Source organism: Prionailurus viverrinus, chromosome B3 (genome assembly GCF_022837055.1).
Source record: "Prionailurus viverrinus isolate Anna chromosome B3, UM_Priviv_1.0, whole genome shotgun sequence".
NCBI classification, from domain to species: domain Eukaryota; kingdom Metazoa; phylum Chordata; class Mammalia; order Carnivora; family Felidae; genus Prionailurus; species Prionailurus viverrinus.
This window is the reverse complement of record NC_062566.1, coordinates 23349735-23376554: the sequence shown is the minus strand read 5'-3', so window position 1 is coordinate 23376554 and position 26820 is coordinate 23349735. Positions and strand designations below refer to the sequence as shown.

Sequence of the window (26820 nt, the reverse complement as noted above, 5' to 3'; positions counted from 1 at the left end):
TTGTTAAAGAGACTGTCTTTTTTCCATTGGATGTTCTTTCCTGCTTTGTCAAATATGAGTTGGCCATATGTTTGTGGGTCTAGTTCTCAGCTTGCTATTCTATTCCATTGGTCTATGTGTCTGTTTTTGTGCCAATACCATGCTGTCTTGATGATGACAGCTTTGTAGTAGAGGCTAAAGTCTGGGATTGTGATGCCTCCTGCTTTGGTCTTCTTCTTCAGAATTACTTTGGCTATTCGGGGCCTTTTGTGGTTCCATATGAATTTTAGGATTGCTTGTTCTAGTTTCGAGAAGAATGCTGGTGCAATTTTGATTGGGATTGCATTGAATGTGGAGATAGCTTTGGGTAGTATTGACATTTTGACAATATTTATTTTTCCAATCCATGAGCAGGGCATGTCTTTCCATTTCTTTAAATCTTCAATTTCCTTCATAAGCTTTCTATAGTTTTCAGCATACAGATCCTTTACATCTTTGGTTAGATTTATTCCTAGGTATTTTATGCTTCTTGGTGCAGTTGTGAATGGGATCAGTTTCTTTATTTGTCTTTCTGTTGCTTCATTGTTAGTGTGTAAGAATGCAATTGATTTCTGTACATTGATTTTGTGTCCTGCAACTTTGCTGAATTCATGTATCAGTTCTAGCAGACTGTTGGTGGAGTCTGTCGGATTTTCCATGTATAAAACCATGATATCTGCAAAAAGCGAAAGCTTGACTTCCTCATTGTCAATTTTGATGCCTTTGATTTCCTTTTGTTGTCTGATTGCTGATGCTAGAACTTCCAGCACTATGTTAAATAGCAGCGGTGAGAGTGGGCATTCCTGTCGTGTTCCTGATCTCAGGGAATAAGCTCTCAGTTTTTCCCCATTGAGGATGATGTTAGCTGTGGGCTTTTCATAAATGGCTTTTATGATCTTTAAGTATGTTCCTTCTTTTTTTTTTTTTTTTTAAATTTTTTTTTTTCAACATTTATTTATTTTTGGGACAGAGAGAGACAGAGCATGAACGGGGGAGGGGCAGAGAGAGAGGGAGACACAGAATCGGAAACAGGCTCCAGGCTCTGAGCCGTCAGCCCAGAGCCTGACGCGGGGCTCGAACTCACGGACCGCGAGATCGTGACCTGGCTGAAGTCGGACGCTTAACCGACTGCGCCACCCAGGTGCCCCTAAGTATGTTCCTTCTATACCAACTTTCTCAAGGGTTTTTATTAAGAAAGGGTGCTGGATTTTGTCAAAGGCCTTTTCTGCATCGATTGACAGGATCATAGGGTTCTTCTCTTTTTTTTTGTTAATGTGATGTATCACGTTGATTGATTTGCGAATGTTGAACCAGCCCTGCATCCAGGAATGAATCCCACTTGGTCATGGTGAATGATTCTTTTTATATGCCGTTGAATTCGATTTGCTAGTATCTTATTGAGAATTTTTGCATCCATATTCATCAGGGATATTGGCCTGTAGTTCTCTTTTTTGACTGGGTCTCTGTCTGGTTTAGGAATCAAAGTAATACTGGCTTCATAGAATGAGTCTGGAAGTTTTCCTTCCCCTTCTATTTCTTGGAATAGCTTGAGAAGGATAGGTATTATCTCTGCTTTAAACGTCTGGTAGAACTCCCCCGGGGAGCCATCTGGTCCTGGACTCTTATTTGTTGGGAGATTTTTGATAACCGATTCAATTTCTTCGCTGGTTATGGGTCTGTTCAAGCTTTCTATGTCCTCCTGATTGAGTTTTGGAAGAGTGTGGGTGTTTAGGAATTTGTCCATTTCTTCCAGGTTGTCCCAATTTGTTGGCATATAATTTTTCATAGTATTCCCTGATAATTGTTTGTATCTCTGAGGGATTGGTTGTAATAATTCCATTTTCATTCATGATTTTATCTACTTGGGTCATCTCCCTTTTCTTTTTGAGAAGCCTGGCTAGAGGTTTGTCAATTTTGTTTATTTTTTCAAAAAACCAACTCTTGGTTTCATTGATCTGCTCTACAGTTTTTTTAGTTTCTATATTGTTTATTTCTGCTCTGATCTTTATTATTTCTCTTCTTCTGCTGGGCTTAGGCTGCCTTTGCTGTTCTGCTTCTAGTTCCTTTAGGTGTGCTGTTAGATTTTTGTATTTGGGATTTTTCTTGTTTCTTGAGATAGGCCTGGATTGCAATGTATTGTCCTGTCAGGACTGCCTTTGCTGCCTCCCAAAGCGTTTGGATTGTTGTATTTTCATTTTCGTTTGTTTCCATATATTTTTAAATTTCTTCTCTAATTGCCTGGTTGACCCACTCATTCGTTAGTAGGGTGTTCTTTAACCTCCATGCTTTTGGAGGTTTTCCAGACTTTTTCCTGTGGTTGATTTCAAGCTTCATAGCATTGTGGTTTGAAAGTATGCATGGTATAATTTCAATTCTTGTAAACTTATGAAGGGCTGTTTTGTGACCCAGTATATGATCTATCTTGGAGAATGTTCCATGTGCACTCGAGAAGAAAGTATATTCTGTTGCTTTGGGATGCAGAGTTCTAAATATATCTGTCAAGTCCATCTGATCCAATGTATCATTCAGGGCCCTTGTTTCTTTATTGACCATGTGTCTAGATGATCTATCCATTTCTGTAAGTGGGGTGTTAAAGTCCCCTGCAATTACCACATTCTTATCAATAAGGTTGCTTATGTTTATGAGTAATTGTTTTATATATTTGGGGGCTCCGGTATTTGGCGCATAGACATTTATAATTGTTAGCTCTTCCTGATGGATAGACCCTGTAATTATTATATAATGCCCTTCTTCATCTCTTGTTACAGCCTTTAATTTAAAGTCTAGTTTGTCTGATATAAATATGGCTACTCCAGCTTTCTTTTGGCTTCCAGTAGCATGATAAATATTTCTCCATCCCCTCACTCTCAATCTAACGGTGTCCTCAGGTCTAAAATGAGTCTCTTGTAGACAGCAAATAGATTGGTCTTGTTTTTTTATCCATTCTGATGCCCTATGTGTTTTGGTTGGCGCATTTAATCCATTTGCATTCAGTGTTATTATAGAAAGATACGGGTTTAGAGTCATTGTGATGTCTGTATGTTTTATGCTTGTAGTGATGTCTCTGGTACTTTGTCTCACAGGGTCCCCCTTAGGATCTCTTGTAGGGCTGGTTTAGTGGTGACAAATTCCTTCAGTTTTTGTTTGTTTGGGAAGACCTTTGTCTGTCCTTCTATTCTGAATGACAGACTTGCTGGATAAAGGATTCTCGGCTGCATTTTTTTTCTGTTTAGCACACTGAAGATCTCGTGCCAATTCTTTCTGGCCTGCCAAGTTTCAAAAGAGAGATCGGTCACGAGTCTTATAGGTCTCCCTTTATATGTGAGGGCACGTTTATCCCTTGCTGCTTTCATAATTTTCTCTTTATCCTTGTATTTTGCCAGTTTCACTATGATATGTCATGCAGAAGATCGATTCAAGTTACGTCTGAAGGGAGTTCTCTGTGCCTCTTGGATTTCAGTGCCTTTTCCCTTCCCCAGTTCAGGGAAGTTCCCAGCTATTATTTCTTCAAGTACCCCTTCAGCACCTTTCCCTCTCTTCCTCCTCTGGGATACCAATTATGCGTATATTTTTTCTTTTTAGTGTATCGCTTAGTTCTCTAATTTTCCCCTCATACTCCTGGATATTTTTATCTCTCTTTCTCTCAGTGTCCTCTTTTTCAATAACTTTATCTTCTAGTTCACCTATTCTCTCCTCTGCCTCTTCAATCCGAGCTGTCATCGTTTCCATTTTGTTTTGCATTTCATTTAAAGCACTTTTCAGCTCCTCGTGACTGTTCCTTAGTCCCTTGATCTCTGTAGCAAGAGATTCTCTGCTGTCCTCCATACTATTTTCAAGCCCAGCGATTAATTTTATGACTATTATTCTAAATTCACTTTCTGTTATATTATTTAAATCCTTTTTGATCAGTTCATTAGCTGTTGTTATTTCCTGGAGATTCTTCTGAGGGGAATTCTTCCGCTTGGTCATTTTGGATAGTCCCTGGAGTGGTGAGGACCTGCAGGGCGCTTCCCTTGTGCTGTGGTGTATAATTGGAGTTGGTGGGCGGGGCCGCAGTCAGACCTGATGTCTGCCCCCAGCCCACCGCTGGGGCCACAGTCAGACTGGTGTGTGCCTTCTCTTCCCCTCTCCTAGGGGTGGGATTCACTGTGGGGTGGCGTGGCCCGTCTGGGCTACTTGCACCCTGCCAGGCTTGTGATGCTGGGGATCTGGCGTATTAGCTGGGGTGGGTAGGCAAGGTGCACGGGGGCAGGAGGGGCAGGCTTAGCTCGCTTCTCCTTAGGTGATCCACTTCAGGAGGGGCCCTGTGGCAGTGGGAGGGAGTCAGATCCGCTGCTGGAGGTTTGGCTCCGCAGAAGCACAGAGTTGGGTGTTTGCGCGGAGCACAGTGTTGGGTGTTTGCACAGAGCGAGCAAGTTCCCTGGCAGGAACTGGTTCCCTTTGGGATTTTGGCTGGGGGATGGGCGGGGGAGATGGCGCTGGCGAGCGCCTTTGTTCCCCACCAAACTGAGCTCTGTCGTCCGGGGGCTCAGCAGCTCTCCCTCCCTTTGTCCTCCAGCCTTCCCGCTTTCCGAGCAGAGCTGGTAACTTACGACCTCCCAGACGCTAAGTCGCGCTTGCTGTCGGAACATAGTCCGTCAGGCCCCTCCGCTTTTTGTCACAGACTCGGGGGCTCTGCTTGGCCAGCGAGCTGCCCCTCCGCCCCGCTCCCTCCCACCAGTCCGTGGAGTGTGCACCGCCTCGCTGTCCTTCCTACCCTCTTCCGTGGGCCTGTGGGCCTCTCGTCTGCGCTTGGCTCCGGAGACTCCGTTCTGCTAATCCTCTGGCGGTTTTCTGGGTTATTTCGGTATTTTATTTGTCTTGATGCAGTTATAAGTGGGATTGTTTTCTTTATTTCTCCGATAGTTCATTATTTATAGAAATGAGTCAGATTTTTGTGTATTGAGTTTTGTATTTTACTGTACTAAATTTGCTTATTAGCTCTGACAGTTTTTTGTTTTTTGTTTTTTTTTTTTGGTGGTCTTCAGAGTTTTCTCTGTAGAATACCATGTCATCTACAAATAGTGACAGTTTTATTTTTTCCTCTCCAATTTGGATGCCTGTATTTCTTTTTCTTGCCTGAATGCTCTAGCTAGGATTTCTTATACTATGTTGAATGAAGTGGCATCCTTGTCTTGTTCCTGATTTTTGAAGAAAAGCTTCCAGGTTTTCACTGTTAAGTCATTGTTAGCTGTAGGCTTGTCATACATGGCTTTTATTATCTTGAGTTACATTCTGTCTATACCTGCTTTGTTGAGAGCTTTTATCTTAACTGGATCGTGAATTTTTTCAAATGCTTTTTCTGTATCTATTGAGATTATCATATGATTTTTATTTTTCATTTTGTTAATGTATACACCACATTGATTGATTTGTGGATGTTTATCATCCTTGCATCTCTGGGAATAAATCCCATATGTTCATGGTGTATGTATTGTCCTTTTAATGTATTTATGAATTCAGTGTGGTAATATTTTGTTATGGATTTTGGCGTGTATGTTCATTAGGGAAATTGGCCTGTATTTTTTTTTTTTCTTGTGATGTCCACATCTGGCCTTGGTATTTATAATTCTGGCCTTATAAAATGAGTTAGGAAGTGGTGTGCTCGCTTCGGCAGCACATATACTAAAATTGGAACGATACAGGAAGTGTTGTCTCCTCTTCAATTTTTTTGGAAGAGTTAAGAGAAGGGTTGGTGTTAATTCTTTTTTGAATGTTTGACAGAATTTACCAGTGAAGCCATCAGGTTCTGGACATTTTTTTGTTGGGAGGTTTTTGATTATTGATTAAATTTTCTTACATAGTAGTAAGTACATAGTAGTTTCTTATGAACTTTTGTATTTCTGTATTGTCAGTCTAACATCTCTTTCATTTCTGATTTTGAGTCCTCTCTTTTTTTCTTGGTGACTTTAGCTAAATGTTTGTCAATTTTATTTAAATTATCAAAGAACCAGTTCTTGGTTTCATTGATGTTTTCTTTTGATTTTTATTACTTATTTCTTTATTTCATCTCTGATCTTTGTTTTTTCCTTACGTCTATCAACTTTGTCCTTCATTTGTTCTTCTTTTGGTAGTTCCTTGAGGTGTAAAATTAGATTGTTTATTTGAGATGTATCTTGTTTCTTGATGTAGGCGTTTATTGCCTATCTCTTTTAGAACTGCTTTTGCTGCATCCCATGAGTTTTGGTATGCTCTATTTTTATTTTCATTTGTCTCCAGGCATTTTTTGATTTCTTTTGATTTCTTGGTTGAAGCGTTGGTTGCCAAGTAGTGTGCTGCTGAATCTCCACATATTTGTGAATTTTCCAATTTTCTTTTTGTAATTAATTGATTTTCTAGTTTCATACCATTGTGGTTGGAAAAGATGCTTGATGTGATTTCAGTATTCTTAAATTTATTAAGACTTTTCTTGTTGGTTTAATATCCTGGAGAATTTCCATGTTGACTTGAGAAGACTGTATATTCAGTTGTTTTGCCGTATATATTTGCTATGTCCATCTGGTCTAATGTGTAAATTAAGGTGATATTTCCTTACTGATTTTATGACTGGATAATCTATCCATTGATGAAAGGAGAATATCAAAGTCCCATGCTGGTTTATTGAGATTTGCTTTAAATATTTATATGGTCTTCTGTTGGGTGCATAAATATTTGTAAATGTTATATCCTCCTGTTGGATTGACTTTTTAAAAAAATGTTTATTGATTTATTTTGGTGGGGGAGGTCAGAGAGGGGCGAAAGAGAATCTGTGCTGAAGGTGTGGAGCCCAGCATGGGGCTCAGTCCCACCAACTGTGAGATGATGACCTGAGCTGAAATCAAGAGTCAGGTGCTCAACTGAGTGAGCCACCCAGGTGCCCCTGCATTGGCTTTTTTAAATCATTATGTAATGCTTTTCTTTGGTTCTTATACAGTCTTTATTTTAAAGTCTGTTTTGTCTGATATAAGTGTATCTATGCCCACTCTGCTTTGGTTGTCATTTGCACAGAATATCTTTTTTAATCTCTTCACTTTCTCTTTGTGTCCTTATGTCTGAAGGTGAATCTCTTGTAGGCAGCATATAGATAGATCTTGTTCTTTTATCCATTCAGCCACTCCATATCTTTTGATTGGAGAACTTTCTGTACTTACATGTAAACTGATTATTGGTAAGTATGTGCTTACTGCCATTTTGTTAATTGTTTTCTGGCTGATTTGTAGTTCCTCTGTTCTTTTGTTTTCTTTGTGGTTTGATGGCTTTCTTTATTGTTATGCTTAGATTTCTTTCTCATTATCTTTTGTGTACCTGCTGTAGGTTTTTGTATTATGGTTAGCATGAGGTTTGCATATTTATAAGTCTGTTTTAAGTTGGTAACAGCATAAGTTTGAAAACATTCTAAAGCTCAAACTTTTTACTCTCACCCCCATGCTTTATATTTTTATGTCATAATTTATATCTTTTTGTATTGTGTATCTCTTAATTATTGTAGTATATAATGTATTTTTACTAATTTTGTCTTTTAACCTTTATACCGTGTTTATAAGTGATTAATCTTCTACCTTTACTATATATTTCTCTTTCCTGTGAGAGTTATACTTTCATATATTTTCTTGTTACTAATTGGTTACCTTTCTTTTCATCTTAAGAAGTCCCTTTAACGTTTTTTGTAAGGGGTTAGTAGTGCTGAATTCCTTTAGCTTTTGCTTGTCTAGAAAATTATCTCTTTTTCAGTTCTGTATAACTTTGTTGGGTACAGTATTCTTGGTTGGAAGTTATTTTCTTTCAGCACTTTGAATATATCATGCCAGTCTTTTCTGGCCTGCAAAATTTCTGCTGGAATATCTTCTGAGGGTTCCTTCTATGCAACAAGTTGTTTTTTTCTTGCTGCTTTTAAGATTCTTTTTGTTTTTAATTTAGGCATTTTAATTTAGTTACAATGTGATTTTAGTGTGGGTTTCTTTGAGTTGTCTTATTTGGAACTCTCTGGGCTTCCTGGATCTTGATGTCTTTTCCTTTGTTAGATTAGGGAAGTATTCGGATGTTATTTTTTCAAAGAAGTTTTCTGTCCCCTTCTCTTTCTCTTTCTTCTGGAACTCCTATATTGTCAATGTTAGTTTACTGGATGTTGTCCCAGAGGCCAACAGAGAAATTTAGTAGGAATGTGGCTGTTGGCTCCCAGGATCTGAAGCTGCCAGGCTGATGAAGGTAGTGGCCTCATGGCTAATAATCATTAGAGACAACATACACAGGATACTCCTGCTCTTGCCAACACTGGAAGCTTTACTGGTGTAGGGAATTTGCAGAAGGGAATTTAATTTACTGCTCAGCTTAAGGCAGTGTTATGTTTAGTTGGGAGATCAGAATCCTTTGAATTATTTTCATTCATGCAGTTGTCTTCTAGGTACTTAAAAAAAAGCTCCTTAATTGTGGAAAATTCAGACATACATAATATAATAGAGCAGTATAATGGAAATACCACTTACCTATCACACATTTTACTATAGTTGGTCTTTGAACAATGTGAGGATTGGAGCACTAATCCCCATCCAGTCAGAAATCTTCATATAGCTTTTGATTTCCCCCAAACTTCACTATTAATAGCCTATTGTGGACTGGAACTGGAAACATAAGCAGTCAATTAACGTGTATTTTTTTTATATGTATCATATACTGTATTTTTATGGTAAAGTAAGGTAGGGAAAAGAGAATGTTATGAAGATCATAAGAAAAAGAAAAAAACATTTATAGGACTGTAGTGTATTGATGCAGTAAGTTTACATGGTCTGTTTTCAAGATGAATTGTCAATAATATTTCGATATTGTCTTATATGATATGCACTAGATATACATATTATAAATGCTGGATAGTAAAAATGAAAAGATACTGTGAAAAAGAAATTCCTATTTATTTACAGGTATAATGATTCATGAATCCATAACAAAGAAGCAGCAATGTGATTGCTTTATGGTAGCCTAGTGTAATTGATACAATTGCTTCATGGTAGCCTCACCTATACGCTAATGAATGGATTGTTATAAGATTTTTATAGCATACTCTATTACAGTCATATTTGTAATGCAATATTGGAAACATTGTTAAAAGTTTTTAGAAAACCACTTACCTGTGATGATAGGCTGATATACATTTTCTCCAATTATGAGAGTGAGAGACAGAGGGGTGCATACTGTACAGTAATGTAATTCTTTGAAAGGAAAGTTATAAAACAGCAAGGAAACTAACACATTATTAATTTTATATTAAATATCACTTTATGCCTCTATAAGGGTAGGCTATCTACTTCCATATAAGTTGCACACGACGTTCTAAATGTTGAATACTTATGATGATGATGTTGATGGTGATGATGACAACATAAAAATGTCTTCTACAGTTCTTGCTGTACAGTTATTAGATTTTCACACAACGGCACTCACACATATACATCAGATAACTTTATTAACTTTATGGCATGATTATTCATTAATTGGAGGTGAATTATCATAAAGGTATTCATTATTGTCCTAATGTTGTGTAGGCTGAGGAGGAGGAAGAAGAGGAGGGGTTGGTCTGTCTGCCTCAGGGGTGGTGGAGGCAGAAGAATTGGAGGAGGTAGAAGGGGAGGCAGGAGAGGCAGGCACATTCAATGTAACTTTATGGGAATACATTGTAATTTCAGACTTTTTTGCCTTTTCATTTCTCTGAAAATGTTTCTATATGTACCAACCCTTCTTCTACTGTTTGCTTTAGTTTCATTGCCCATATCATAAAAGGGTCCACATTATAAAAGAAGTCAAAACTGTTTTTGAATAATTGGAACCCTTCTGCAAAGTTGTGTAATGTCACTTTTTTTCTGGCATTGCTTCTACATCTTCTTCATTGTCTTGCTTGCACTGATTGGGAATCACTTATCTTCATTACATTATCATCTGTTAATTCCTCTGGTGTGGTGTCTGTTACCTCTTGAATTTCTCCAGGATCCATATCTTGAAACCCTTTACTCCTCACCCTTTTGCCTTATCCACAGCCTCTTTCTTGATTTCTTTGATTGTCTCTGTCATAAATCCCATGAAGTCATGCACAAAATCTGGACACAGTTTTCTCCAACAGGAGATTTGTTTCAGGCTTGATGGTGTTTATAGCTTTTTCTATAACAGCAATGGCATCTTCAGTGGTGTAATCCTTCCAGACTTTCATGATGTCCTATCAGGATTCTCTTCCACAGTGTTAGTGATCCCTTCCACAGAGTACTGTGTGTAATGAGCCTTAAAGGTCCTTATGACTCCCTGATCTAGAGGCTGAATTAGAGACATTGTGTTTGGAGGCAAGAACACCACTTTGAGGACACCTTCAGTGTTAAACTCAAGGGGTTCTACATGGCCAGGGGCATTGTTCAATATCAAAAGAACTTTAGAGGGGAACAGGAAGATGGTGGTGTAGGAGGATGTTGGGCTCACCTCGTCCTGCTGATCACTTAGAATCCACCCACATCTGCCTAAATAACCAAGAAAACCACCGGGAGACTAGCAGAATGGACTGTACAGAGCCAAGCGTAGACAAGAGGCCCACGGAAGAGGGTAGGAAGGACAGAGAGGTGGTGGGAGCCGGGCAGTGGAGGGGCAGCCCGCCAGACAAGGCAGAGCCCCTGAAGTCTGGCTTGCAGAAGCGGAGGGGCCAGACTCTCTGAGTTCTGGCAACCAGCGGGACTTAACATCTGGAATGTTAAAAGTCAACAGCTCTGCTCTCTGAGAGCTGGGAGGGTGAGAGGACGCCGGGAGGGAGGGTTGTTGAGCGCTGGAGGGACAGAGTTCCGTGGGGGAGAAAAGGCGCTGGCACACGCCATTTCTCTCTCCCATCCCCCAGCCAAAATTCCAATGGGAACCCATTCCCGTCGCTGAACTTGCTGGCACTGTGCAAATGCCCAAAGCTGTGCTTCTGTGGATCCATCCCTCCAGTGGGCCTGCCTCCCTCCCAGTGCTGCAGGGCTCAGGGGACCACCAAGGACAAAGCTAGCTAAGTCTGCCCCTCCCACCTCTGTGCACCTTGCGGATGCACCCTTGCTAATATGCCCTTGGCCAGATCCCATCGAAGCAGCACCACAAGCCTGGCAGTGTGGAAGCAGCCCAGACAGGAGCCACACCACTCCACAGTGAGTCCTGCCCCTGGGAGAAGGGAAGATAAGGTACACACCAGTCTGACTGTGGCCCCAGCGGTGGGCTGGGGGCAGACATCAGGTCTGACTGCGACCCTGCCCACCAACACACGTTTCTCCAGACAGCACAGGGGAAGTGCCCTGCAGTTCGGAGCTACCACTGGGACTACCCAAAATGATGAAATGGAATTCTCCTCAAAGGAAACTCCAGGAAGTAGTGACAGCTAACGAATTGATCAAACTGATTTAAGCAATATAACTGAACAAGAATTTAGAATAATGGTCATAAAATTACTCGCTGGGCTTGGAAAAAGCATAGAGGACAGCAGAGAATCTATTGCTACAGAGATCAAGGGACTAAGAAATAGTCATGAGGAACTAAAAAATGTTATAAATGAGGTGCAAAATAAAATGGAGGTGACCACAGCTCAGATTGAAGAGGCAGAGGAGAGAATAGGTGAATTAGAAGATAAAATTATGGAAAAAGAGGAAGCTGAGAAAAAGATAAAAAAAATCCAGGAGTATGAGGGCAGAATTAGAGAACCAAGTGATGCAGTCAAATGGAACAATATCTGTATCATAGGAATTCTAGAAGAAGAAGAGAGAGAGAAGGGGGCTGAAGGTGTGCTTGAGCAAATCGTAGCTGAGAACTTCCCTGATCTGGGGAAGGAAAAAGGCATTGAAATCCAAGAGGCACAGAGAACTCCCTTCAGACGTGATTTGAATCGATCTTCTACACAACATATCATAGTGAAACTGGCACAATACAAGGATAAAGAGAAAATTCTGAAAGCAGGTAGGGATAAACAGGCCCTAAGACAAAGGTAGACAGATAAGGGTAGTAGCAGACCTATCTACTGAAACTTGGCAGGCCAGAAAGGAATGGCAGGAAGTCTTCTATGTGAAGAACAGAAAAAAATATGCAGCCAAGAATCCTTTATCCAGCAAGTCTGTCATTCAGAATAGAAGGACAGATAAAGGTATTCCCAAACAAACAAAAACTGAAGGAATTCATCACCACTAAACCAGCCCTACAAGAGATCCTAAGGGGGATTCTGTGAGTGAAATGTTGCAAAGACCACAAAGTACCAGAGACATCACTGCAAGCATGAAACCCACACACATCACAATGACTCTAAACCCGTATCTTTCAATAACAACACTGAATGTAAATGGACTAAATGCTCCAACCAAAAGACACAGGGTATCAGAATGGACAATGAAACAAGACCCATCTATTCTCTGTCTACAAGAGACTCATTTTAGACCTGAGGACACCTTCAGATTGAAAGTGAGGGGATGGAGAACTATCTATCATGCTACTGGAAGTCAAAAGAAAGCTGGAGTGGCCATACTTATATCAGACAAACTAGACTTTAAATTTAAGGCTGTAACAAGAGATGAAGAAGGGCATTATATAATTACAGGGTCTATCCATCAGGAAGAACTAACGATTATAAATGTCTACGCGCCGAATACGGGAGCCCCCAAATATATAAAACAGTTAATCACAAACATAAGCAACCTTATTGATAAGAATGTGGTAATTGCAGGGGACTTTAATACCCCACTTACAGGAATGGAGAGATCATGTAGACACAGGATCAATAAAGAAACAAGGGTCCTGAATGATACATTGGATCAGATGGACTTGACAGATATATTTAGAACTCTGCATCCCAAAGCAACAGAATATACTTTCTTCTCGAGTGCGCATGGAACATTCTCCAAGATAGATCACATACTGACTGGGTCACAAAACAGCCCTTCATAAGTATACAAGAAGTGAGATCATACCATGCACACTTTCAGACCACAGTGCTATGAAAGTTGAAATCAACCACAGGAAAAAGCCTGGAAAACCTCCAAAAGCATGGAGGTTAAAGAACACCCGACTAAAGAATGAATGGGTCAACCAGGCACTTAGAGAAGAAATTTAAAAATATATGGAAACAAATCAAAATGAAAATACAACAGTCCAAACGCTTTGGGATGCAGCAAAGGCAGTCCTGAGAGGAAGATACATTGCAATCCAGGCCTATCTCAAGAAACAAAATCCCAAATACAAAATCTAACAGCACACCTAAAGGAAATAGAAGCAGAACAGCAAAGACACCCCAAACCCAGCAGAAGAAGAGAAATAATAAAGATCAGAGCAGAAATAAACAATATAGAATCTAAAAAAAAACTGTAGAGCAGATCAATGAAACCACGAGTTGTTTTTTTTTGAAAAAATAAACAAAATTGATAAACCTCTAGCCAGGCTTCTCACAAAGAAAAGGGAGAGGACCCAAATAGATAAAGTCATGAATGCAAATGGAATTAGTACAACCAATCCCTCAGAAATGCAAGCAATTATCAGGGAATACTATGAAAAATTATATGCCAACAAACTGGACAACCTGGAAGAAATGGACACATTCCTAAGCACCCACACACTTCCAAAACTCAAACAGGAAGAAATAGAAAACTTGAACAGACCCATAACCAGCGAAAAAATTGAATCAGTTATCAAAAACCTCCCAACAAATAAGAGCCCAGGACCAGATGGCTTCCCAGGGGAATTCTACCAAACATTTACAGCAGAGGTAATACCTATCCTTCTCAAGCTGTTCCAAAAAATAGAAAGGGAAGGAAAACTTCCAGACTCATTCTATGAAGCCAGCATTACTTTGATTCCCAAACCAGACAGAGACCCAGCAAAAAAAGAGAACTACAGGCCAATATCCCTGATGAATATGGACGCAAAAATTCTCAATCAGATACTAGCAAATCGAATTCAACAGCATATAAAAAGAATTATTCACCATGATCAAGTGGGATTCATTCCTGGGCTGCAGGACTGGTTCAACACTCACAAATCAATCAACGTGATACATCACATTAATAAAAGAAAAGATAAGAACCATATGATCCTGTCAATCGATGCAGAAAAAGCATTTGACCAAGTTCAGCATCCTTTCTTAATAAAAACCCTCAAGAAAGTCGGCATAGAAGGAATATACTTAAACATCATAAAAGCCATTTATGAAAAGCCCACAGCTAACATCATCCTCAATGGGGAAAAACTGACAGCTTTCCCCCCGAGACCAGGAACACGACAGGGATGTCCACTCTCACCGCTGCTGTTTCACATAGTGTTGGAAGTGCTAGCATCAGCAATCAGACAACAAAAGGAAATCAAAGGCATCAAAATTGGCAAAGATGAAGTCAAGCTTTTGCTTTTTGCAGATGACATGATATTATACATGGAAAACCCGACAGACTCCACCAAAAGTCTTCTAGAACTGATACATGAATTCAGCAAAGTCACAGGATGCAAAATTAATGTACAGAAATCAGCTGCATTCTTATACACTAATAATGAAGCAACAGAAAGCCAAAGAAACTGACCCCATTCACAATTGCACCAAGAATCATAAAATACCTAGGAATAAACCTAACCAAAGATGTAAAAGATCTGTGTGCTGAAAACTATAGAAAGCCTTATGAAGGAAATCGAAGAAGATACAAGGAAATGGAAAAACATTCCATGCTCATGGATTGGAAGAATAAATATTGCTAAAATGTCAATACTACCCAAAGCTATCTACACATTCAATGCAATCCCAATCAAAATTGCACCAGCATTCTTCCTGAAGCTAGAACAAGCAATCCTAAAATTTGTGTGGAACCACAAAAGACCCCGAATAGCCAAAGTAATATTGAAGAAGACGACGACCAAAGCGGGAGGCATCACAATCCCAAACTGTAGCCTCTACTACAAAGCTGCAGTCATCAGGACAGCATGGTATTGGCACAAAAACAGACACACAGACCAATGGAATAGAATAGAGACTCCAGAACTGGATCCACAAAAGTATGGCCAACTAATCTTTGACAAAGCAGGGAAGAACATCCAATCAAAAAAAGACAGTCTCTTTAACAAATGGTGCTGGGAGAACTGGACAGCAACATGCCGAAGAATGAAACCAGACCACTTTCTTACACCATTCTCAAAAATAAACTCAAAATAGATGAAGGACCTGAATGTGAGACAGGAAACCATCAAAACCCTAGAGGAGAAAGCAGGAAAATACCTCTCTGACCTCAGCCACAGCAATTTCTTACTTGACACATCTCCAAAGGCAAGGGAATTAAAAGCAAATATGAACTATTGGGACCTCATGAAGATAAAAAGCTTCTGCACTGCAAAGGAAACAATCAACAAAACTAAAAGGCAACTGACGGAATGGGAAAAGATATTTGCAGAGGACATATGGGACAAAGGGCTAGTATCCAAAATCTGTAAAGAACTCACTAAACTCCACACCCAAAAAACAAATAATCCAGTGAAGAAATGGGCAGAAAACATGAAGAGACACTTTTCTGAAGAAGACATCCAGATGGCCAACAGGCACATGAAAAGATGCTCAATGTCACTCCTCATCAGGGAAATGCAAATCAAAACCGCACTCAGATACCGCCTCATGCCAGTCAGAGTAGCTATAAGGAACAAATCAGGAGACTATAGATGCTGGCGAGGATGTGGAGAAACAGGAACCCTCTTGCACTGTTGGTGGGAATGCAAACTGGTGCAGCCGCTCTGGAAAACAGTGTGGAGGTTCCTCAAAAAATTAAAAATAGATCTACCCTATGACCCAGAAACAGCACTGCTAGGAATTTACCCACGGGATACAAGAGTGCTGATGCGTGGGGGCACTTGTATCCCAATGTTTATAGCAGCACTTTCAATAATAGCCAAATTATGGAAAGAGCCTAAATGTCCATCAACTGATGAATGGATAAAGAATTTGTGGTTTATATACACAATGGAATACCACTTGGCAATGAGAAAGAATGAAAATCTGGCCTTTTGTAGCAACATGGATGGAACTGGAGAGTGTTATGCTAAGTGAAATAAGTCATACAGAAAGACAGATACCGTATGTTTTCACTCTTTTGTGGATCCTGAGAAACTTAACAGAAGACTATGGGGGAAGGGAAGGAAAAAAAACAGAGAGGGAAGGAGGCAAACCATAAGACTCTTAAAAACTGAGAATAAACTGAGGGTTGATGGGGGGTGGGAGGGAGGGGAAAGTGGTATGGGCATTGAGGAGGGCACCTGTTGGGATGAGCACTGGGTGTTGTATGGAAAGCAGGTTGACAATAAATTTTATATATATATATATATATAAAAGAACTTTAAAGGGTAGTCCCTGTTTGATAAGGTACTTCCTGACATCAGGGACAAAGCATTGATGGAACCCATCCAGAAAAAGGGTTCTTGTCCAGCCCTTCTTGTTGGACAACCAGAAGACTGGCAGCTGGTGTTTATATTTGCGTTTCAAGGCTTGGGTATTAGCAGTTTTATAGTTAAGGGCAGTCCTGATCATAAGCCTGACTGTATTTGTCTATCCCTGCCTGCCTTAAATCCTGGTGCTCAGTTCTCTTCTTTAGTAATAAATGCTGTTTGTGGTATTTTCTTTTTTTCCAGAATAGAGCACTTGCATCTGCAATAAAAAACGTGTTCAGGCAGATTTTCTTCTCTTCAGTGACACTCTGAATGGCATCTGGAAACTTGTATGCTTCCTCTTGGTTAGCAGAAGCTGCTTCTCCTGTTATCTTGACGTTTTTTAAGCTAAACTTCTTTCTAAAATTCCCAAACTGTCATTTACTGGCATTAAATTCTCCAGATGTTGATCTTTACCTTCTTTTTGCTTTAAGTTGTCATATAATGACTTCGCTTTTTCTCAAATCACTTTAATGTCTCTATAGGTATGCCTTTCTATAGCAATCCTGCACCCATATAAAAGCTGTCTTTTTAGTACTAGATAAAAGGTATTTCGATAAAGTGCAATGTTTTTGTGTTTGCTAGTAGTGTAGCTGCTGTGTCAGCTTTATGAATTTCCTTTTCTTTTTTTCACATTGGTTTTTATACTTGATTCATTTATCTTGAAATGGCAGGCAGCCACAGCTGCAGACCTCAACCTATGGTCCATATCAAACAGTTCAACCTTTTCTAGTAATGTCATGACTTTTCTCTGCTTCTTGGGAGCACTTCCAGCATCATAAGTGACACTATTTATGGGTCCCATGGTGTTATTCAAGGTTTACGGTATTGCACTAAACACATTGAAAGTATGCAAGAGAACTACTAGAGATCACTTTTTACTGCAGTATGCAATTTAGTAGAGAGATGAACTGCTCATGTGGAGATGATTAACATCTTTTTGGCATTTTAAGTGGATATTCGGAACACTTGAGCTCACTGCAGTAGCAACAGGAGGTGGTTATGAAATTATTACAGTAGACATTACAGTAAGTCTGTACTGTTGTTAATTTTATGCTGTTATGATTTAATACTGAATCTTTAGATTTGTTTACATTTCTTTCGACTGTGAATGGCACCATGTAGGGACTGTATTTTTGTGTGTAAGTGTTGATAAATTTTAACTTTATAATAGATTTGTTTATATTTTATAGTAAAAAATGATAAAATAAACTAGTAGCTACATACATTTTATGCATTCATGACAAATCTAACATTAATTTTTTCATATTTGAAATTTGAATATTAATTGAGATTTTTCCTATTTGTGATTTGTCTGTAAGTTTTAAAAAAAATTGTTGCAAATCTCCATAAAATTTTCCAATATATTTATTGAAAAAAATGTGGGTATAAGTGGACCCATGTAGTTTAAAACTGTGTTCTGTAAGGGTCAACTGTAATTACTTTATTTTTCCCTGAAATATTCCAATAAATATATTACCTTTCATGAGTCATATATGCTGTGCAGTTTTCTTCCTTCCTTTCCTTTCCTTTCCTTTCCTTTCCTTTCCTTTCCTTTTCTGTTCTTTTCTTTTCTTTTCTTTTTTTCTTTGAGAGAGTGAGAGCATGAGTGGAGGAGGGAAGAAGAAGAGGGAGAGAGAGAATCTTAAGCAGGCTTCATGCCCAGTGCAGAGCCTTGTGCAGGGCTCAAGCTCATGATGGTGATATCATGACCTGAGCCGAAATGATGAGTTAGACACTGGGGCACCTGGGTGGGTCAGTCGGTTAAGCATCCTAGGTCATGATTTCACAGTTCGTGGGTTCAAGCCCCATGTGGGGCTCTGTGCTGACAGCTCAGAGCCTAGTGCCTGCTTTGGATTCTGTGTCTCCCTCTCTCTCTGCTCCTCTCCCATTCATGCTCTCTCTCTGTCTCTCAAAAATAAATAAAAGTTAAAAAAAAATAAGAGTCAGATGGTTAACTGGCTGAGCCACCCAGGTGCCTCTATGCTGGGCAATTTTATTGAAACATGTATACTTTGAATTTGGTTATACAGCATGAATATAATGGATAGATTTTTTCTCTGTAGGAAATATGCTGCTAAGTACTGACTTTATAATTTTATGTTAAAAACTTTTATTTAGTGTTTCAGAGAGGCAGCATACCATGGTGGCTAAGAATGGTCTGTCTCATATGCTGTAATCCTTTGGGTCACCTTGCACAAATTCTCTGTACCTCAGTTTCCTCCTCAAAATACATGTACAATACTACCTCTTGATGGTGACTGAGAGGTACTTAATAGGTGTAAGGTGCTTAAAACCATTTTGGCACATACTAAGTATTCAAGTGTTATATATTATTGTTACCATTCACTTTATCATCTTTATAACAAACTATGAGCAAGATATTGAGAGGCTGGGTATTTTCTTCTTGTTTTCTAGATGTGAATGAATTGAAGGAATGTCTTTCTGTGTTGGTTAAAGAGCAGCAAGCTCTGGCCATCCAGTCAGCCACTACCACCCTTTCAGCCCTGAGACTCAAGCAGAGGCTGGTCATCTTGGAACGATATTTCATTGCCTTGAATAGAACTGTTTTCCAAGAGAATGTCAAAGTTAAGTGGAAAAGCAGCAGTATTTCTTTGCCTCCTGTGGACAAAAAAAGGTAATAATATAATGAAGAAGGAATCCTGATACCAGCTAAATATAAAATGTAGGCTGTTTGGTTGAGGAAGTTTAAGTACAAGTTTCAATATAGTCCCTTCCATTCTTGCTTTCCCTTTTTGTATGTTTCATATAATCTGGAGAATGGCTTTGCTAATTTGCTGAGAGTAACAGACTATGCTTCTTAATCTGTGCCATTATTTAATTTATTTATTAAAAAAATTTTTTTAATGTTTATTTGTTTTGAGAGAGAGAGAGACAGAGCATGAGCGGGGGAGGAGCAGAGAGAGAGAGAGACGCAGAATTTGAAGCAGGCTCCAGGCTCTGGGCTGTCAGCACAGAGGCCAATGAGTGGCTTGAACTTGTGAACTGTGAGATCATGACCTGAACCAAAGTTGGGCATTTAACCGGCTGAGCCACCCAGGAGCCCCTGTGCCATTATTTTAAAATGCTTTTCTGTCAGTAACTGTGGAAGCCAGTGTAGGTGTAGATAAGCATATCTAGATTTTTGAAAATGGGGCCTGAACATTATATTGTTTTTGTTTTGTTTTATTTTGCTTTTGGATAGGGAATACTCAGATCATAATATTTAGTGCCTAGCTAGTTTAGATGCTTCAGTTTTTTCTTCCTAATGTGATTTTCTTATTCTTTAACTCTTCAAAAATTTTTTTTAATGTTTATTTATTTTTGAGAGAGGGAGAGAGAGAGAGAGAGTGAGCACAAGCAGGGAGGGGCAGAGAGAGGGGGAGACCCAGAATCCGAAGCAGGCTCCAGGCTCTGAGCTGTCACCACAGAACCCGACGCAGGGCTCCAACTTGTGAAACATGAGATCATGACCTGAGCCAAAGTCGGTTGCTTAACTGACTGAACCACCCAGGTGCCCCATCTTATTCTTTTATTATAAGAGATGTTTCAGATATATGATTTTTAATATACTGGTGTACATCAGCAGATTGTTCTCAGATGTAACTAGAATGCTTAAGGCTTGTGTAGAGTTTTCTTTTCCCAAAATGTAGCTTTCTACCACACTTTTGTTCTCAGAAGCATCGACTAAAAGATTTCCAGATTTAACTCATATTTTATGTAGTAAAAAGAATTGGTTTTATTTGATTGTAATACTGATTTTTATTCCCTAGAGAGCACATGGAATGTACAGGGGCAGAAAGAAACGGGGGGAAACCTTATTTTGCTACCGGGAGACAAGAATTGCTAAATGTATCATGTTTCATGTATTTTTCCTTTTAAATCTAGTTGAAACCACATTACATGTCCTATATTTGATAGTAGTTTTAAGATAAATTAAACCAAGTGACAGAGGAGGATTCCTGCCCATGTGATGATAACCAGCAGCACAGTTCTTTCTTTCTTGGCTGGAGAGTGAGTGGTCTTTGTAGTGATCATTGATCAGGGAGGGGTTCTGCATATGGGGATGATAGATTCTAAGCCTTTTAAGTGTTCCTGTGTGTTTGTTGAATGAAAATGAATTCTCTAAGATGCAGAAGTGTCTTAGACCCCAACTGATTTTTCTTTGTGCTTTTTCCTTTGTGGTGACATAAGAGTTGGTGGGTTAATTGAAATCTGTCTTTCACTGAAGCAAGCAAATTCCTAAAATTAAAAAAAATACATATTTTGAGATAATTATGGGTTCACATGGAGTTGTAAGAAATAGTACAGATTCCTTATACCCTTCATCTACTTCCCCCCAGTGGTAGCTACTTGCAAAACTGCGGTATACTATCACAATGAGGATATTGACTTTGATACAGTTTACTTCTCTTACTCATATTTCCTCAGTTTTACATGTTTTCAACTCAGTTCTTTACATGTTCTCAGTGCATGCATGTGTCCATTGTGTTTCCATACAATTTTATCACAGGTTTGGATTTCTCTCACTATTGCCACAGTTAGAGTACAGGACAAGGAGCTTTTTATAGCCACATTCACTTCCTTTTCCCTCCCCTTTGCCTTATCCTCTTTCAGCCACTAATGTGTTCTTCATGTCTATTATGTAACCTTGGCTTTTTTCAATCAGGGTTACCTCGTTGAGATTCTTTCAAGTAATTGTATGTATCATCATTGCATAGTAAAATTCTGTGACATGGATGTGCCTCATTTGGTTTAACCATCCAGTGAAGGACATAAGTTATTTACAGTTTTTGAGTTTTATGAATTAAAGCTGCTGTGAATATTTGTGGACAGGTTTTTGTGTGAACCTCAGTTTCATTTTTTTGGAATAAATGCCCTGGAGTTCAATTGTTGGGTCTTATGTTTAGGTTTGTAGGTCATTGCTGCGCTCTTTCCAAAATAGCTGTGTAATTGTATAGTCTCATCAACTATGTATGAATGATTTAGTTTCTCCATAGCCTTGTCAGCGTTTGAATTTGTTGCTGCTTTGTTTTAGCCAGTCTGTTAGATGTGTCATGATATCTTCTAAATTTTTGTAGATTTCCTCATTTCTCAATTTACTGAATAGTGGTGGATTTTACCTTTTTTTGTGGAATTAGCAATGGGTTGGATTTTTGACTGGTGTGGATGGGAGTGGGTCTAAGCTATTTGCTTTTTTTTTTCCTTGAGTATCTGTAAAATAGAGAGTGACTTATTGAAGATTTAGCAGTTTTTAAACTGTGCAGATTGAGGACTGTTGGGCACTTTCTCAGGGGCCATTATGATTACCTGAGGGGAGCCCCAGTTTCATGCTTTTCCTGGAGCAATTTTCTCCCAGAGGGAGAATAGACTTAGCATGTGTACTTCCCGTTTTAAAGACCACGTGTATTATTATACATATGTATCTTGTAATATTTATATTTCTCATTCAGAAATAAAGTTTAAATCTCCTTAATCCTGTCTCCTAGGCACCCAGTCCCCTCATTAGAGGCAGCCACTAATTACAGTTTCTTGTGTCTCCTCATGAGTTTCCCTTATAGAGCTCAGGATTCACAGAATGTGCATACTAGCTGCCTCTCTGGGATCCACACGTTCTTCACTGCTAATTTTACTTGACATTGTATCTTGGGAAGGTCATTCCATATCATTACCTATTTTTCATAGCATTTCCCCCTGATTGTGAAAGAATATTATAGTAAGTTTGAAAAATATAACACATAGTAGAAATATTCAGCCGTATAAAGTTGCATGATTGAGTTTATATTGTACACTTTTTTTGTATTCTAGTTTTTTTTTTTTAGAATATCATGGTATACTATTTGTATAACTTTAAAAAATATGCATATCTTGTTAAATTTACATACAGAAGTAGTAAAAAGCTTAAAAAAGACATGTGAGAATGATAAGCACTAAATTCAGGAGAGGATAAACTCAGCAAGATGAGGGTGAAAGAGAATAGGACAGGTACATAGAGTCTCTACTCCTGGTCAGCACATAGACCTAAAAGGGGCCAAAGCAAATACAGATTCCATAGCCCTAGGTGCAGTCCCAGGACTTTGTCGTATTGTTCTCTCAACGCCCTCACCTGCCTTTTCTTTGCTTGTAGCAAAGAAAGATTGAGCTTTAATCTCTCCATTTATGTATTTATATGTTTATTTTCTGTTTACCATGTGTGTCTCCCTGACTAATAATATCAGCTCTCTGAGATTATTTTGTGAGAATTTCTGCAAGTCATTTAAAATTCTCTGTAAATGCCTTTTTTTTTTCTTCCTTAAAGAGGGAACTTCCTTTACAAAGGACATTTGGTAAAAGTTTTTAAATATGAAACTAAAAGTCACTTGTGATCCTGCTGTCTAAAGAAATTCAGTGATCACATTTTGGTACAAATCCTTCCATATTATTTATTTTATTTTAGTATTTGCACAGTCCTCTGACCAGTTATCACAACTCCCATGTGTGTTGTCCGCAGTTCCCGACCAACAGGCAAAGGAGTGGAAGGACTTGCGAGAGTCGGATCCCGAGCAGCTCTCTCCTTTGCCTTTGCCTTTTTACGCAGGGCGTGGCGATCAGGTATGTGGGCCCAGAGTGTCGTTCGGTTTCCTCACCACATCAGGAGACTTGGGTTCTCTTCTCAGTTCTGCCACCACATGCCCTTGGGCTGATCCCATATAGTCTGTGTGCCTCATTTTTCTTGTTTGTAGAATGAGAGGCTTCAGTCTATTTGACTTTTCAGGTCTGTTATTTAAAAAAATAAAAAATAAAAAAGTGTGTATGTGTTTATATCGCAGGTAAACCACTGTTAGTACATCAGTGCTGATTTATTTTCTAGGAGAACAAGAAGTTAGAATTGCTCATGAGAGAGTCATAACATAAAGAACTGACTTTGGGGCACCTGTATTAAGTTTTAATTTCTTGAGTTCTTGGAGTAACTCATTGAGAGGAAAGTGAGGGATTGAAAATGTGACAGTGGTATCTTCTCACACAGAGGGGTTGGAGGACCATCTGGGAGAGTGGGGAGGGCTTTACTTGTCAGTGCTGCCTGAGGAGTGGATGGCCTCCTCTGATGCATGTGTGCCCAGGTGAAGATGCGGATCTATGCAGCGAGCTATTGCAGGAGTCCCTGGATGCCCTGAGAGCCCTGCCTGAGGCCTCGCTCTTTGATGAGAGCACAGTGTCCTCTGTGTGGCTGGAGGTGGTAGAGAGAGCAGCCAAGTTCCTTAGATCCGTCGTGACAGGGTGAGTTCTTTCTTTTCACATCTTAACTCTGAATGGTTCTAACATGTTTCAGTCTTGTCTCACCTTCTCTTTAGAGCAGGTGTGTGTGTATGTCTCCAGCCTGCCCTCAGCTCTGTTATTCTGGATCTTGGTTTTCAGCTTTTCACATGTTTGCTTTTAATATTCTGATTAGACCCTGGAAGCTATCATATTGAATCAGATGGAAAAATGAAAAATATTTTTGTAATGTATTTTTTTTCAGGTATTTATGATTTGGGTATCAGTCATTCATTAAGTGAGCATCTATTGGGTGCCTTTCAGTGAGAATATGGATGCTACCATTCTGAGTGATGGGTGTTGTCTTAATAGACAACATGGTACTAAACAGCTACTCAAGATCAAAATGTTTAAACCTCAATCTATTCTTTTTAGTGTAAAAAATTTTTGAATGTGAATCATTTTCTATAAAGAAAACCCTGAACTCTGGTCTTGGGTGTTATATATTTTTGTTAACTTTAAATTTTTAGGTTTTTAAAAAGAAAAAGTATATATACTTAATACGTAATTCAACACCAAAGACATAATTAGAGGAGAAGTGAGTCTTTTCTCATTTGCTTTGTCAAAAGAGGTCACTGCTCTGCCCCTTCCAATGTGCAAGGACACCTGTGGTCTCTGTGCTAACAGACTGTGAGTTTGGCTCCCTAGAGAGCTGATATAGGCATTGTGACAAGGTTTTGGGCTGGGGGCCCTGAAAATAGGCTTTGAATTACAGTTGATCCTTGAACAATGTAGGGGGTAGAGGTGCCAGCCATTCACGCAGTTAAAAATCCACATATAACATTTTACTTCCCCAAACTAAACTAATAGCATATTGACTAGAAGCCTGACCGATAACATGAACAGTGGATCAATGCATATTTTATGTTGTATGTATTATTTACTGTATTTTTATAATACCCTTTTCTTAAATTTTTTGGTATTTCTAAGCTACATGGTTCATCTGTGAGTTTTTTCAAATTGTTGCAAATCTCCAAAAAATTTTCCAATATCTGTATTGAAAAAAAATCTGCATATAAGTGAATTTGTGCAGTTCAAACTCGTGTTGTTCAGGGTTCAACTGTAATTTCAAATATTCAGCTATAATGTTGATGTCAGAAAGCCCTCAGTTCTCCATCTTGGGTTCAGAAGAATTGTCATTTATTATTGGGGAAAAGTTAAAATATTTATTTGATAAAAGATAAAAATAAGCATAGACATTTTGTCTAGAGTCTCAGGTGCTTTTAGAAGTTGATTTTTCTCCATTTTCATAGAGGGATGTTGATACTCTAATAGCCTTAGATTTCACTGAAAGTGGAAACATATCTAAACATGTTTCTACTCATGATTTGAATAATGATATAAATAATTTTATGCTGTGGAAACTGGAATATGTGTTTTCTAATGTAGTCATCTTTTGTATCTGAAGTCTTTTAATAAAAACATATCTTTTTAAGTTAATTGTATATTTTTTATTAAAATTTTTTTAATGTCTATTTATATTTAAGAGAGAGAGAGACTGCATGAGTCGGGGAGGGCAGAGGGAGACAGAGACAGAAGCTGAAGCAGGCTCCAGGCTCTGAGCTGTCAGCACAGAGCCTGATGCGGGGTTTGAACTCACAAGCCAGGAGATCATGACCTGAGCTGAAGTCAGATGCTTAACTCAGGCACCTCGTTAATTGTATACTTTAAAATCTCTGATTAAATTTGAGTAGTAAGTCTTAGAAACTTGATTCTAAATATTAAAAATATACATGCTGTCTTTAAGTTCTCATGTTACTTTGTTCTTGCATCCACTGCTGTCATTTCAGAGATGTTCATGGAACGCCTGGTACCAAAGGGCCAGGAAGCATCCCCCTGCAGGACCAGCACCTGGCCCTGGCCATTCTGTTAGAGCTGGCTGTGCAGAGAGGCACACTGAGGTAAGGGGTGCTGCAGGCTGGGAGCATTTCATGGAACACCTCTGTATCTGAACATCTGTTTCACTTTATGGCATTTCATTGAATCATTTGTGTTTATAAAAATGTGTGGTGTTCTATAATCAAAGAACTGTATCCCAGGACTTTCTCTTCTTTCAAGCCTGGGTACACTTAGGTTTTCTTCACTTCCCTTTTTTTTTTTTTTTTTTTTTTTTAAAGTTTGTTTATTTATTTTTTTAGAGAGCAAGCAGGAGAAGGGTAGAGAGAGAGGGGGAGAGAGAATTTCAAGCAAGCTCTGCACCGTTAGTCCAGAGCCCGATGTAGTGCTCAAACCCATAAATTGTGAGATCGTGACCTGAGCCAAAAATCAAGAGTTGGCACCTTAACTGACTGAGCCACCCAGGCGCTCCTCTTCACTTTGTTTTATGTTCAACTTTTGTAGTCTAAGGCCTGTTCCTTTTTTTTTTTTTTTAATTTTCTTCAAATGATTTTTATTCCATTAGTTTAAGGTCCTAGAAATTCTCTTTAGAAAGTGCTGTTTGAACTTCTTAACTGGTTTTATGTTTCTTATCCTCAGAAGGTGGATATGTTGTGCTAAAATCTTGGCATTGATTAAGTGATTTTACTGCCAAGAATTGTTTTCATGGCGTTATTTTAGTTTCCTTTTCAATCTAAAGTATTTTTTCTATTTTATTTAGCTGTCTGCTTTTATTTTTGACAGTCCATGGCAATAAAAGCTAATATGGTTTTACTAGATAATAAAGATATTTTCTCTTTCAGCCAAATGTTATCTGCCATCCTGTTGTTGCTTCAATTGTGGGACAGTGGGACGCAGGAAACTGACAATGAGCGGTCTGCCCAGGGTACCAGTGCTCCTCTTCTCCCTTTACTGCAAAGATTCCAGAGTATCATCTGCAGTAAAGATGCCCCTCATACAGAAGGTGACGCTCACGTAAGTACCATAAAAAAACTCTGCCTTTAAGTAGCTTTCTTAATTCAGTTATCCTAAAAGAGTTAGACTTTTATAAACAAAACCAGAGTGCATGTCTGTGGCAGTAGTTGTCTCTAGGGGAAAGTGTGTATTTGGTGATGACAATAGTGAGTCAGATGTAGGACAGGTGTGGGATATCATGGGGTGAGTTTCATTCGATGCGGTGGAATATCACTTGAG

The 26820-nt window shown here is 38.9% G+C and overlaps 1 protein-coding gene across 5 annotated transcripts in view; it reads left to right on the top strand.

The window, feature by feature from the left end:
- The window catches only part of HERC2 (HECT and RLD domain containing E3 ubiquitin protein ligase 2), a 284479-nt gene that overhangs the window by 47208 nt on the left and 210451 nt on the right, over window positions 1-26820 (top strand). For 4 of the 5 annotated variants that reach the window (XM_047861969.1, XM_047861966.1, XM_047861967.1 and 1 more), the window contains 5 exons: window positions 18877-19096; window positions 22949-23049; window positions 23559-23715; window positions 25542-25652; window positions 26430-26601. In XM_047861969.1, the coding sequence (XP_047717925.1) occupies window positions 18877-19096; window positions 22949-23049; window positions 23559-23715; window positions 25542-25652; window positions 26430-26601 (761 nt within the window). Of the gene's footprint in view, window positions 1-18876; window positions 19097-22894; window positions 23050-23558; window positions 23716-25541; window positions 25653-26429; window positions 26602-26820 lie in introns of those variants that run through there. The other variant, XM_047861970.1, reaches the window with a different exon arrangement.